The 14759-nt window shown below is 35.1% G+C and overlaps 1 protein-coding gene across 1 annotated transcript; it reads left to right on the top strand.

Moving 5' to 3' along the window:
* The first annotated feature begins 1206 nt into the window (after positions 1–1206).
* On the top strand, positions 1207–7699 carry LOC130233256 (uncharacterized). Its single transcript, XM_056463242.1, has 5 exons — positions 1207–1273; positions 3563–4061; positions 4145–4435; positions 5240–5306; positions 7438–7699. The coding sequence occupies exons 2-5, from the start codon at positions 3572–3574 to the stop codon at positions 7505–7507; spliced, it is 918 nt and encodes a 305-aa protein (XP_056319217.1). The 5' UTR covers positions 1207–1273; positions 3563–3571; the 3' UTR covers positions 7508–7699.
* Positions 7700–14759: the final 7060 nt, after the last annotated feature.

Raw genomic sequence — 14759 nt, 5'->3', positions numbered from 1 at the left:
TGGGTTGCAGCTGGAAGGGCATCCGCTGCATAAAACATATGCTGGATAAGTTGGTGGTTCATTCCGCTGTGGCAACCCCAGATTAATAAAGGGACTAAGCCGAAAATAAAATGAATGAATAAATGAATAAAATTATGTTAAATTATGCTATTACAAATAATAAATATGATAAATCAAGAGAAATATAAAAAATATCAAATGATCAATCAGGTTTTATGTCTATATTTATATATCCATATTTCAATTCTTGTGAAGTTAAAATGTTAGCATTGCATTGACAAAGTTAATATAAACCTATGAAAACACTTAATTTTCCTGCAAAAAGTCTCTAAATTACTTTTTTATTTCGAATTTGGTAAAAATGTGAATATACTGTAAAATATTGAGTGATTGAATTAAATGTGTGAAATCAAATTTACCTTAAATGCAATATTAACAAGCAATACATTAAACTGATTTAAAACTTTTATTATGAGAAAACAAATTGGTTAACAAAATGGTTAACGTAAAACATTGTCCAGTTGTTAGTCATAAAAAATAATTCATTGCAGTGCAGTAGTTTAAGTAACCCCCCCCCCCCCCAAAACATTTTCCTCATAACAAATTTTACTACTTTAAATCTTCGCACAAAGTGAAGTACAAAAAAAAGGGCTGTGAATAATGTTGATAGGTTTACACTAAGTGAAATACAAGCTTAAGAAATTTAACCTAAACATCTAAAAATATAAAGCTGTGTGGATATATAAAATATAGCAAATATAAAAATGAAAAAAAAAACAAACATAATATTTAATTGTACAGGTTATGTATTCATGTAAGTAATTTTAATTACAAGGCATACAAAAACTGTGCTATAGTGCCAAAATAAACCTTTATTTTAAAATCATTTGAATATCTGCATTCAAAAAGGGTGTATAGTGATAAAATTTGTAACAACGGATATTTAAAATTCTCTGATGAACTCAGGAATATCAGGAACACGAACTTATAATTACACAGTTTAAAAATAGCTTGAGTGACGAGAGGAAAAAGTGACGAAGCACCTGCATTTGAGCATCTCTGTAAAGTTACACAGCAAACAAAGCAGCATGTTGCAATAGCTGCCTATTGGTCATGAGATGCTACATCAACAGGTTTGGTAAGTCAGATCCGGTGAGGTCATCACAACACAGTTTACTATAAAAATCCCTATGTTCAGACATTCAACACACATCAGAGCCTGGAAACAAGCAGCATCGCAAAGAAAGAGTAACGACGACTAGATTGACATCTGGTAAAATCAACTCTGTTCATTTTTGATATTGCATATTTATCTGCTTGGTTAAATAATCTAATGCATAGCTTTGTAATTTTGGTCAAAGCTTGCAACATAAGCCAAAATTTGTAAGTGTTTTGTTGATAATAATGCACAATTGCAATTTAAAAAACCTTGTGTGGCTTGACTTTTCAGAAAACAGTACCTTCTTGGTACCTTTTCTGCTTTTACAATGTGCACATTAGCATCTTAACCGTTTATAGGACACTCATTGAAATTCCGGAGCGTTCCTGAAGATTATAACAAGACTTTTATGACTTTTAAAAACATTATATTGTAATAGAAGTTCCCATATATCCCTTTTTCACCTCATAAATTTGTAATTCCCACCATTAAAGTAAATTAAAACGTGACTATTTTAAAAACTAATTCAATGTGTTATACCTAAAAGAATTCAAGAGAATTTATTACAGCTTTAGGCTCATTTGTTCATGTGTAACAAGTCAAAGTCATTTTTAAAAGTCGATCAAGTGGTTAATTTTGCAAAATAAATGTAAAAAATGGTACAAAGGTGTATTTCTAAGTGTACAGCCCTGGTGAAAAGCCAAAGGTGTGGTTATTAAAATATTTTTTCTGAAAGCAAACTCAGAATGTTGCTAAATTAAAAGGTTAAGTCTAAAACGGGACTATTTTTAAAAACTACTACAATGTGTCATAACCCAACATATTATAAGTCAATGTAGTGGTTTATTTTGGAGGTAGTGAAATAAAAAATGGCACAAGGGTGTATTTTTAAGTGTACAGCCCTGGTGAAAAGCCAAAAGTTAGATTTTTGGTATATTTTTTCTGAAAGTGAACTCAGAATGTTGCTAAATTTAATTGTTAAAGCGTGACAATTTTACAAAGTACTTCAATGTGTTATAAGTAAAAGAAGTCATTTATTAACATTGATGTAGTGGTTAATTTTGGTGGTAGTAAAAAAAATTATAATAATAATGGTGTAAAAGGTGTATTGTTAAGTGTACAGCCCTGGTGAAAAGCCAAAAGTTTGGTGTTTGGTATATTTTTTTCTGAAAGTGAATTTTAGAAAGTTGCTATTGGTGATCGTTGGTTTCCCTCATGTGTTCTGTCATTTTTCCTGCAAAAATTTAAACAGTTTTTAGTAATAATTTTATTTGGGTGTTTAAGTTCAAGAAATATTTTAATGAGTTAGTTAATCAACTGAGTAGAATTTTCAGTGAACTACCAAAATGTAAAAAGTAATAATGGTACAAAAGTGTATTTCTAATGGTACAGCCCTGATCAAAAGCCAAATTTTGACTATATTATTTTCTGAAAGTAAACTCAGAATGTTGTTGAATTAAAACGTGACAATTTTAAAAGTGCTTCAACGTGTTATAACAAAGAATTAAAGAGAACTTATTTATTACAGTTTTTTGCTAGTCAAAGTACTTTTTAAAGTCGATGTAGTGGTTAATTTTGGTGGTAGTAAAACAAAAATTGGTACAGAGGTGTATTTTTAACTGTACTGACCTGGTGAAATACCAAAAGTTTGGTGTTTGGTACATTTTTTCTTAAAGTGAATTTAAGAAACTTGATATTGGTGATTGCTGGTTTCCTTCATTATGTTCTGTCATTTTTCCAGCAAAACTATCATTTTAGCCTTTAAGTTCAAGAAATATTTTGATGAAGTAGTCGATCAATTTTCAGTGTACTACTATTATTTTAAAAAAGTAAAAATGGTACAAAGGTGTATTTCTGAGTGTACAGCCCTGGTGAAAAGCCAAATGTGCGGTTTTTGGATTTTTTTTCTGAAAGTGAACTCACAATGTTGCTATTGGCAATTGCAAAAAAAACATGTCAAAAACGCAAAACCGATTTAATGTCAAAACCTAGACATCCACACACTGATGCCCTTTTGATGAACAAAATAACAATACCAAAAATATTATAAGTAAAGTTTTATTAATCTGAAAGCTTCAGTTGCAAATTTACACTGGATTTTGGATCCCTAAAATGCACATAAACTACCTAGATGTCAAATCAACATCAAACAAATCTTTTTGTGTTCAAAAATCGATTACAGGACTGTTCTTTGATAGATTTTTGATGCCAATGTTAGACGTCAGTTTAATGTCATTTTGACATCAAAGAAGTCACTTGACATTAAATCGATTAGCATTTTTGACATGCTTATCGATGTCAATTTGCCCGTTTAGGTTCTTTCACTGAAAGAACTTTGTTGGCACAGTCAAATTATCACTTCTTTTCATTGGATTAATCTGTTGCTCTGTATTCAATCTCCAGATATCAGAGATGAAGAGTAATCTGTCAGTGAAGATGTTGGCTGCATTGGCACTGGTTCTTCTGGTGTCAAGTGTGAGCGAGGGACGGACTGTGGGTAAATGTGAGCTGAAGTCCCTACTACAGGCAGGTCTGGGGGGAAATCCTGGAGGAAGTGGTGGTAGAGTCGGTCGTGTGCGTAGAAATGTTACTCCTGCACCTGAAAATGTAACAGCAAGTGTGCCTGCAAATGTAACTGCAAGTCTACCTGCAAATGTAACTGCAAGTCTACCTGCAAATGTAACTGCAAGTCTACCTGCGAATGTAACAGCAAGTCTACCTGCGAATGTCACTGCAAGTCTACCTGCAAATGTAACAGCAAGTGTGCCTCCAAATGTAACTGCAAGTCTACCTGCAAATGTTACCGCAAGTCGGCCTGCAAATTTCACCGGAGGAGTGACTATGCCTGGAAATACAACCGTGCCCAACAATTCAACTGTAGATTTGGGCCTCATCGCCAGAAGTAAGTGTTTTGCGATGTTAAACGCTGTCAGGTAAATACTACTAGGGTAACAAATGTTGAGAGTGTTTCTGTGTGTCTTTCAGTCGTCTGCTCTGTGGAGCGTCTGTCAAAGTTCAACACTGAGCGGGTCAACACTATCAAGAGTCCTGGCAAAAAACCAGGCCATGGCAAGCCTGGACGAGGAAAGAGATCCTTCCATGGACGCCAAAAGCACTCGGCAGGTCGATTTGATGGCAGTTCTGAGAGTTCAGAGAGTTCAGAGGAAAAACAAAGTCTTGACACAACTCTCTTCGGGATCTTCCAGCTTAGCAACAGAGTGGCCTGCGATTCTGGATCCGGGCAGAGTCTAAATCTGTGCGGCATTAAGTGCAAGGGTGAGTAGTGTATTCAAGAAAATAACATTTAAAAAATCATTAATGTCAGAAGAAAACTATTTTACAAGGTGTATTATTTGTAAACAAACATAAATTTATTAGAAATAAAGTAGGTATGGTGCTTCACCCTTAAAGTCTGTCTGAAATCAAAACTTACAATGTTTAGTTCACAAGCGAACATTGTTATTCTTTAGGTGAACAATTAATCCATAAGTTAATTCACTGAATTGTTTTAATGATCTTCAATCATAGTCTAATCATTTGCTTCCACATTTGGAGTGGCCATCCTGTTGACTTCAACCTCAGTATTCTAAGCCACGCCCCTCTTATTGTTCATTTTTTACGAGCAAATGATTGCCAAAAAAGAAAGCCCCGCCTCCTACTCAATATTCCGTTTCAGTTGGAAGTACATCAACAAGCTAAAATAAAAGTGTCAGCAACTTCAGATTCACCCAGACTTTAAGACTAGAACTACTGAGTTATTTTTTCATTTTGTAATTTAACTACTTTATTTAAGACCCATATAACTATAGTACCCTGACTTTTCCTAAACATCTGTAAATTTACTTCTAACATTGTTATTATATTAAAATTACAAAACACAAAAAGAGTATTGAGTACCATCAAATTGTCTGCATGCATTTCAGCATCTGCTACTTTTTCCATGCGTGCCTGGGCTACCTTTCTATTAATAAACACATCAACTTCTCATAGCAAAAACAGTGTCAGTACAGTAGACTCTAAAGCATCAGGACTACTGTGTGTCGATTTTGAATATCGTCTCATCCATTTTGCCTTCCACAGCTCTGACTGATAATGACATCAGCAATGACATCGCCTGCCTGAAGACCCTGTTGAGCAGTCCCATCATGTAAGCCTTTCACTTTACACCATATCTACAATTAGAGTATAACAACTGCTGAGTGTAACTAGAACGAGGCTCATTTGATTAACTTTTGTTATATTTATATATTCTAAATATATATTATATATATATATAAATCACTAAACTTTAAATCATTCTAGAATATCCTTACTTTATATTAAAAAAAACAACAACAACAACAAAAAGGGAGCATTTTTACTTGTTAGATTAGATTAGTTTCAATTAATTATTGTTGTTGTGCAGAGTAGAACATAGAGCCAATAAAATGCAGTTAGCATCTGACTGGAAGTGCTAATAACAATGTATATAAAAAATGACAGACTACTGAAATCCTTGATTCTGATTGGCTGGAACGCGTGCAATAAAATCGTTCAACGCACAAGAAGTTCCAGTCAGTTTTGATCACAGTTCGAAATAAATGTGCTACCCAAAAGCATTAGTACGTCTAAGTTTACAATGTAAAAAGTGCTATATAAATAAATATATAAATAAATAAATAACTATAGTTACTCAATGTCGGTTGCCAGAGCTTTCATTCCTCTACGTAATCGCGATATCAACCAACTCACCAAAATGGTCAAAATATTTGGGAAATCGGTAGCTAACACATGTTACTTTGAGCTATTAGATATGCTCATGTCATATACGCAGTATCTCTCCATTATTCCCTCTCTCTGTGTGTCAGATTCAAAGAAAAGATCTAATAAATAATAACCGGTCAAATATAGTTTTAATTTGTCTATGACTTGGCAAACAACCACAGAATAGATAGGGTAATCAAGGGTTTGCCTTGCGTTAAAGTAATTTAAAAAGCACTTCGTGGAAGGCAACCACTTCATATTGGGTGGTACTTTGCCTGTATGTCGTGCACAGTGGTGTATAGGAACAAATTACAAATACTAAAATAAAATAATTAACTACTGTAATGGAGTAGTTTTTCTCAGGAATTGTATTTTACTAAGTAGTTTTAAAAATGTGTACTTTTACTTTCCCTTGAGTACATTTTAGTGCAGTATCTGTACTTTTACTCCACTACTTTCCTTCAACCTGCAGTCACTACTTTATTTTTTGTTGTCTATGGAGATTAGCAAGGGCGTAGGTTTGCACTTGACACTGGTGGGGACAGGTGAATCAAACATGGGTATATATACTGTATATATATATACTGTATATATATATACTGTATATATATATATATATATATACATATGACAGTCTGTGCGTTAAAGCGGGGAAAACACTAGCATTAACGGCATTATCGTGATGGGCTTATTCAGTAGCGAACTTGCGCTTATGTGACTAAAAAAAAAGCTCCTTATGTCCACTTTTTTGCTGCTGCCATACTTGTGTGTGTCAACCAACTGCTGTACCCAACACACCTTACTCTTGCACGGGAAAAAACAATCCACTGCATTTGGCGCTGCTTGTATCTAAACGCAGCCACAGCCTCTCACATGATAGCAGGGAAAGGCACAGCCAATCAAAATGCCCATATGTGTTTTGGGGGTGGGAGGAGCGAATGTGATTGAACCCTTTCTGCGTGTCTAGGTTAATGTTGACAGCGCAATTTTTTTACGTGGATTAAATTATTGGTGGGGACATTTCAATGGTTGGAGTAAATTGGTGGGGACACATCCCCTCCGTCCACCCTAAATCTACGCCCCTGGAGATTAGAAAAATCAGTCCGGTGATTCCTGTCTAATCAAATCGCAGGAAGGTAAATCGCCTCAAAATGAACGACCTCAAGACATGGGCGATTTATAATTGCAGCAAACTGTTTGGAAGCATTAAAAGTGTCCAAGAAGACTTTTGCACTCTTTGCACGCGTTGACCCAGAAAGAATTAATAATATAATTTATTAATTTAGGATAATGTTACTGTTTTTACAGAAGGACAAATGCTAAATGTATTTTGACATATTTTATGGAGTGGTTTCTAATAGTTATCATAGTAAATCTTCATAAAAAAAATTCCAAACGTTTACGTGAAAAGAAATCCTGCTTATGTTTCTGTATTTACTGTATCGCATATCCAAAGTGTTACAATTATAAACTGTGACAGAAAGCAATACAAGACCTGAAACCTGATTTACAAGTCTGTGTTTGTTGTCTTTTAGGAACCAATTTGTGATTGTTCATGAGTGCCGCAACGTCAACCCTGCGCAGTACTTCTCCAAGTGTGCCTAAAACATGAAGCATTTCCTCAGGACAAGATCGAGCATAATAATCCACAAATCCTCTCTTTCCACATCCTTAAGACAAAGTACAGCTGCATATGTTAAATCCTGCATTTCTTTTAGTTGTGCTGAAAAATGTTTTCAAAATGTAGATTTCTGCTTGTAGACATAGCAAAACTCAAAATGCAAATAAAGCAATGTAAAAAAATCTTGTTGATGTCTCTCAAAACAATTAATGTTTGCATGATTTAAGGACTGAAAACCTTTTTGGAAAGCACAAAAAATATGCAAATCAGGTGAAAGTGTGAAAGCTCTACAAATACAGAATTCTCATTGGAGGTTTTTTAAAGACGTTCGTCTGTTTTTTATGTGACATGAGGAAAGTGTGTGATGTTAAAAAGGCAAAGTTTAGTCACATCACAGGTGTCAAATCCTGTTCCTGGGAACTGGGCTCTGCACAGTTTAGCTCCAAGCCTGCTTCAGCACATTTACCTGTAGGTTTCAAACAAGCTCGAAGGACTCAATTAGTTTGATCAGGTGTGTTTAATTAGGGATAAAGCTAAACTGTGCAGAGCTGTGGCCCTCCAGGAACTGAGTTTGACACCTGTGGTTTACATGGTCCAGTTAATCTGGTAGAAAATAATTAATTTATTATCTTTTAGCTTATTCCCTTATTTATTAGAGGTTGCCACAGCAGAATGAACCACCAACTATTCTAGCATATGTTTTACACAGTTCTGGGAAACATCCATACACACTCACACTCATACACTACAGCCAATTTAGTTCATACAATTCACCTGCAGTGCATGTGTTTGGACTGTGTGAGGAAACCTACGCCAACACAGGGAGAACATTCAAACTCCACAAAGAAATGCCAACTGACCCAGTTGAAACTCGAACCAGTGACCTTCTTGCTGTGAAGCGCCAGTGCTAACCATTGAGCCACCATCATTGATCATGATTCAAAAGTAACTTTATGCCAAAGTCAGCACTAAATCGAAGTTGTAATTGTCTTGTTATGGGAGAAATGTTGGGTGGGACATGTTCTTGCTATTGGTGGATCTCATGTGATTGACAGGTTGATCCCGCCTTCATTCAAGGCCAAATTAGAGTAGGAGAAAAAAAAGAGATGTGCACCAATAGATCATTCGCAAAACAAAACCAAAACACAAAACAAAACACAACAAAACAACAACAAAACAAAACCAAACAAAAAACAAAACAGAACAAAACAAAAATAGACCAAAACAAAACAATAAACAAAAACAGACCACAACAAAAACAAAAAACAAAACAGACCAAAACAAAAACAGAACAAAACAAAACAAAACCAGAACAAAACAAAACAACAATGCAAAACACAAAACAAAACAAAACAAAACAAAAAACACAAAACTAAATAAATCAAAAAACAAAACAGAACAAAACAAAAACAGACCAAAACAAAACAATAAACAAAAACAGGCTAAAAAAACAAACAAAAAAAAAAAGAACAGAACAGAACAAAACAAAAACAGACCAAAACAAAAACAAAAAAACAAAACAGAACAAACCAGAACAAAACAACAAAGCAAAAAACAAAACAAAAAACACAAAACAAAACAAAAAACACAGAACAGAACAGAACAAAAATAAACTAAAACCCGAAACAAAACAAAACCCAAAATAAAACAAAAAAACAAAAAACAAAGCAAAGCTAAGCAAGGCAAAAAAACAAAAACAAAAAAACAAAACCCAAAATAAAACAAAACAAAAACAAAGTGTAACAAAACAAAGCAAAGAAAAACAAAACAAAAAACAAAACCCAAAACAAAACCCATCTGCAGTATTTGCATTAAAAAAATTTATCAAATGTCAGGCAGCTAGCTCTCTGCAACTCTCACATGGTTGTCCACTGAAGCCAAGCAGGGCTGTGCCTGGTCGATACCTGGACGGGAGACCACATGGGAACATGAGGTTGCTGTCAGAAGTGTTAGTGAGACCAGCATAGGGTGCTTAACCTGCGGTCTGTGCGAGTCCTAACACCCCAGTATATCGATGGGGACTCTACTGCTCAGTGAGTGCCATCTTTCGATGAGAGGTTAAACCGAGGTCCTGACTCTCTGTGGTCATTAAAAACCCTTCAACCCCGGCATCCTGGTCAAATTTGCCCAATGGCCTCTGTCCATCATGGCCTCGTAAACATCCCAATTTCATATAATATGGGGCTTCATCACACATCTCCTCTCCACCAATCAGCTGGTGAGCGGTCTGGCGCAATATGGCTGCTGTCATATCATTTAGGTGGATGCTGCATACTTGTGGTGGTGGATGAGGAGATTCCCCCCAAAAATATGCGAAGTGCTTTGCGTGTCCAGAAAAGCGCTAGATAAATGTAAGAAATTATTATTAAAAGTTTTGTGATATTTTTCATTCTATTATTGCAGGAGTTCATTTCTTTTGAGTCTGACCTTTATGTTTGTTGTTGTTATGTCTGACTTTCCCCTTTGTCCGTGCACCTGCCCTAAGCTTCACAATAAAGCACACAAAATAAACTCTATTTCATTGTGTAACTAGCAGGGGGGCATATTATATTACATAAGCAAATTACTGCCATTGTCCACTGTCCATGTACACAGTATGATAATTGAAGCATTCTCTAATCACTTTATCATATTTATATATAAAACAGATTCATAATTATATAAGCTTATGAAAAGTGTATAGTGTATGTTAGAGCTGTGCAATTAATCAAAAATTCGGTTTCGATTTTGGCTTCTAACGATTATGAAAAAACTTGAATCAAGATTAAATGAAGTTTCATAAACTAATTTCGAGAGGAGCACGTGATATGATTGAGCACGACTGGCCGCTCATCTGTAATCAGTAATAATCCAATCAGAGTGATCCTAGTTTACTATAAATGGGTCATTTTCTTCCTACTGCTCTATCTTTGTTTGGAAGAATACCCCCTTCCACCCCATCTCCTCCTTTTCCTCCCTTTTCTAAAGGGAGAGCTCTGATTATTCCATCATATACCGCCCCTTTCCAGTTGTACACATTTGTAGCTCTGCAAAGCTCAGTTTTACGTGAAATTGACTAAAAGCATGTACTGTAATGTAACTTTTGCAGCACGGGATGCGCATCGTTCATTGATCATGAATCATTCAGGATTTTAAAAGCGTGAAAGAGACCGCATGCTGTTGTGTGTGTGCGCGCTCAGCCTCAGAAACGAGCAGAGCACACACATCTAAAGTCATCTTAATGCGAGCACTTTAATGGACAAATAGGTGTCAGAGCGCGGTGTTTAGTGATTATTCATATTAACCCTCATTCGTGTAATAAACAAACGAGTTGAGAATCAAAAGACATGTGAAGGAGAAACCATTCATCAGAACTGCACTGCTCTTAAAGTGACAGCGCGCTATATTCCTGCTGCAGACTGTTTAATCAATAATCAAACAACAAAAGGAGAAAATCCCTCACTGCTCTTGACTGAACGACTTTTGTAGCTATTGTTTTTCTTACAGTGAAGATGCTTTTAAAGCACAGTTTGTTTCATATTTTTATTCTATTGTATTTATTTCCCTTTTCTTATTTACAGGGAGGAAAATAACTATATATACACAGTTGAAATCAGAATTATCAGCCCTCCGACCCATTTCACCCCTAATTTCTGTTTACTGGTAAGAAGATTTCTAATCACATTTCTAATCATAATAGTTTTAATAACTCATTTCTTATAACAGATTTATTTTATCTTTGCCATGATGACAGTGAATAATATTTGACTAGATATTTTTTAAAATACAAGCAGTCAGATTAAAGTGCGATTCAGAGGCTTAATTAGGGTAATTAGGCAAGTCTTTGTATAACAGTAGTTTCTGCTGCAGGCAATCAAAAATATATATAGCTTAAGGGGGCTAATAATATTGACCTTCAAAGAGTTTTCAAAATATTTAAACCTGCTTTTGTTTCAGCCAAAATCCAAAAGCCTTTCTCAAAAGAAAAAATATTATAGGAAATACTGTGAAAATTCCTTTAATTTAATTTATTAAACATCATTTGGGAAATATTTATTTTAAAAAATTCACAGGAAGGCGAATAATTTTAACTTCAACTGATAATCGTTTTGAATAACCGTGATTACAATTATGACCAAAATAAGCGTGATTATGATTTTTCCCATAATCGAGCAGCCCTAGTGTATGTTTTCATTTTAAGGTTGTGGTGATTTCATTTACAAGTTAAAATAATACTTGGTATTGTCCTTAACATGTATTGTTTTTGCTTTTATCATGTGTATTATTTGGCCTATACCATATTCATTAATTTTCCTTCGCCTTAGTCTCTACTTCTGAGGTCGCCACAGCGGAATGAACCGCCAACTATTCCAGCATATGTTTTACACAGCGGATGCCCTTCCAGCTGCAACCCAGTACTGGGAAACCCCCATACACTCTCATATTCACACACACACTCAAACACTACAGCCAATCTAGTTAATCCAATTCACCTATAGCACATGTGTTTGGACTGTGGGGAAAACCGGAGCACCCGGAGGAAACCAACACCAACACAGGATGAACATGCAAACTCCATACAAAAATGCCAAATGACCCAGCCGGGACTCGAATCAGCAATTTTCTTGCTGTGAGGCCACAGTGCTAACCACTGAGCCACCATGCGGCCTCCTGTACCTCATGAAGTTCATATTTACATGTTGGAAATAAACAGGAACATGTCAAAGCAAGGTTTTTCCATGATTTGTTTGCGAGGCAAATGAACAGTCAAATCAATCCTCATAGTGTAGCTCAGAAATCTGTTCAAGCTTACTCTGAAAACAAGCCTTTGAGGTATATTAATCTGTGTAAATGTAAAAGCTGCATTTAAAAGAAATAAAGAATAGAAATACAGATTTTTAGCAGTCTGAGACAGAAGCATCCAAGAACAAGCAAAATCCCATCTGACAAGTCAATGCAAGTTTCATAACTCCTAAATAATTGGACCAAAAGCATGGTCGGATCCAGCCGAACTAAACAGAGACGGTGCTTTAGAGAGCCATTATTTATCTAGAGTCATCTGATCAGTCTGGATGAAGTCATCCGCAGCATCTATTCACCTCTAAACTCGTCTATTTGAATTGTAAATGCTGTGGGTGTGCTGCAAAACATCACAATCCAAACACAAACACGGCTTAAAGGCTCCAGCAAGAAAACATCACTGGCTAAAACAGACTGGAAAAAATACATCACAGCAGGAAAAATGTAAATCCATAAATCGAAAAATGAAAACCTGGACTTAAAGCTGGCGACCGCTGGTGATGTTTGATCATTTAAAAATGACATCATGTGAATATGATCCCCTGGTGATGATGATGATGATGGGATGGACCAGAAGTACAGGTGGAGGTCACGAACTGTAGACACACACACACACACACATACAGTGTATATATAAGCACTGAACATTCACCAGCAAGCATCGACTCAACACGGCGTCTGGTAAGAGGTTTGTTTCATTTGTGCATTGTATGTCTGGGGTGATTGACGACTTTAGAATGATATTCATTTAAAATTGTAATTATAAGAGAGCACTTATGATTCAAAATTAAAAAATAAAACAAAATTCAAAGTTTGCCTGAATTAACTGGATTTAAAATGTTTTATTATAATGTTTTAAGGTCTGATAACATTTATTACACATTTTAAATAAACAATACAACCAATATATAAGTCAAAAGTTTAGGGTCAGTGTTTTTTTCCATGTTTATTTTTATTTTTTTAAAGAAAATGATTCTGTTCATCAAGGCGGCATTTATTAAATGTAAAAACAATTGTTAGATTGTTATATTTTTATTAAATAACTGCCTTCTTACTGTATGTAGCTACAAATGTAAATATTATTAGTCATGATTGCTTTTATTACTATTACCATTAATAATAATAATAATAATAATAATAATAATAATAATAATAATAATAATAATAATAATCACTTTAGTGATTTCTGAAGGATCATGTGACTCTGAAGAAGAGTAATGAAGCTGAAAATTCATCTTTAAAATGACTGGAATAAATGAATAAATTAAATAATAAACTACTTTTGAACAGTTATTTATTCGTGCTATATCTACACCATAACTTTTCGATCCAGATGGATGAGGCAACCATCACTGCATCCAAAATGGTAAAAAGCGTTGGAGTAACGATTGATGACCAACTAAACTTCTCTGAGCACATTTCTAGAACTGCTCGATCTTGCAGATTCGCACTCTATAACATCAGAAAGGTCCGACCCTTCATATCTGAACATGCAGCTCAACTCATTGTTCAAGCTCTTGTTCTCTCCAAACTGGATTATTGCAACTCTCTTCTAGCCAGGCTTCCAGCTAATTCTATCAAACCTCTTCAGCTGCTTCAGAACGCAGCAGCACGAGTGGTCTTTGATGAACCCAAAAGAGCACATGTCACTCCGCTACTCACCCGTTTGCACTGGCTGCCAGTTGCTGCTCGAATCAAATTTAAAGCTCTGATGTTTGCTTACAAAGCGACCTCTGGCTTTTTTCCTTCGTATCTGCTCTCACTTCTGCAGATTTATGTGCCCTCCAGAAACTTGCGTTCTGTGAATGAACGTCGCCTCGTGGTTCCATCCCTAAGAGGGAAGAAATCACTCTCCTGAACTCTCACATTCAATCTGCCCAGTTGGTGGAATGAACTCCCTAACTGCATCAGAACAGCAGAGTCACTTGCTGTTTTAGAAACGACTAAAAACTCAACTATTTAGTCTCCACTTTCCTTCCTAATCTTCAACTGCCTCTCTGGCTATACCACTAACTGTACTCTCTCTCTCTCAAAAAAAAAAAAAAAACATTACTAATGCTTTGCTTCTTAGACTTTACACACCTGAAACTTGTCTATAGCACTTGTTCACTGCTGCTCTTATAGTTGTGTAAATTGCTTCCTTGTCCTCATTTGTAAGTCGCTTTGTATAAAAGTGTCTGCTAAATGACTAATTGTAAATGTAAATATCGTTTCACAATTGTACAATTTGTACTGTTTTTTGATTAAATAAATGCAGCCTTGGTGAGCAGGAGAAGTTTATTTTAAAACATTTAAAAATCATACTGACCCCAATATATATATTAAACTGTAGAACTAAAAAACAAAATACTTGAAACCTGATTATCTTATTTAAAAAAAAAAAATGTACATATATTTTTACAGTGCAGCTACTAAAGTAGAAACTTCATCCAAAAAAATAAATAAATAAATCACTCA

Source organism: Danio aesculapii, chromosome 1, assembly GCF_903798145.1.
Source record: "Danio aesculapii chromosome 1, fDanAes4.1, whole genome shotgun sequence".
Lineage (NCBI taxonomy): Eukaryota > Metazoa > Chordata > Actinopteri > Cypriniformes > Danionidae > Danio > Danio aesculapii.
This window is presented reverse-complemented; position numbering and strand designations above follow the sequence as displayed.

Bases quoted from the DNA above. Each gene is read 5' to 3' on its own strand.
- LOC130233256 (XM_056463242.1), top strand. From the start codon at position 3,572: ATGAAGAGTAATCTGTCAGTGAAGATGTTGGCTGCATTGGCACTGGTT. The intron at 4,062-4,144 runs GTAAGTGTTTTG...TGTGTCTTTCAG, and splicing joins TTTGGGCCTCATCGCCAGAA to TCGTCTGCTCTGTGGAGCGT. The intron at 4,436-5,239 runs GTGAGTAGTGTA...TGCCTTCCACAG, and splicing joins GTGCGGCATTAAGTGCAAGG to CTCTGACTGATAATGACATC.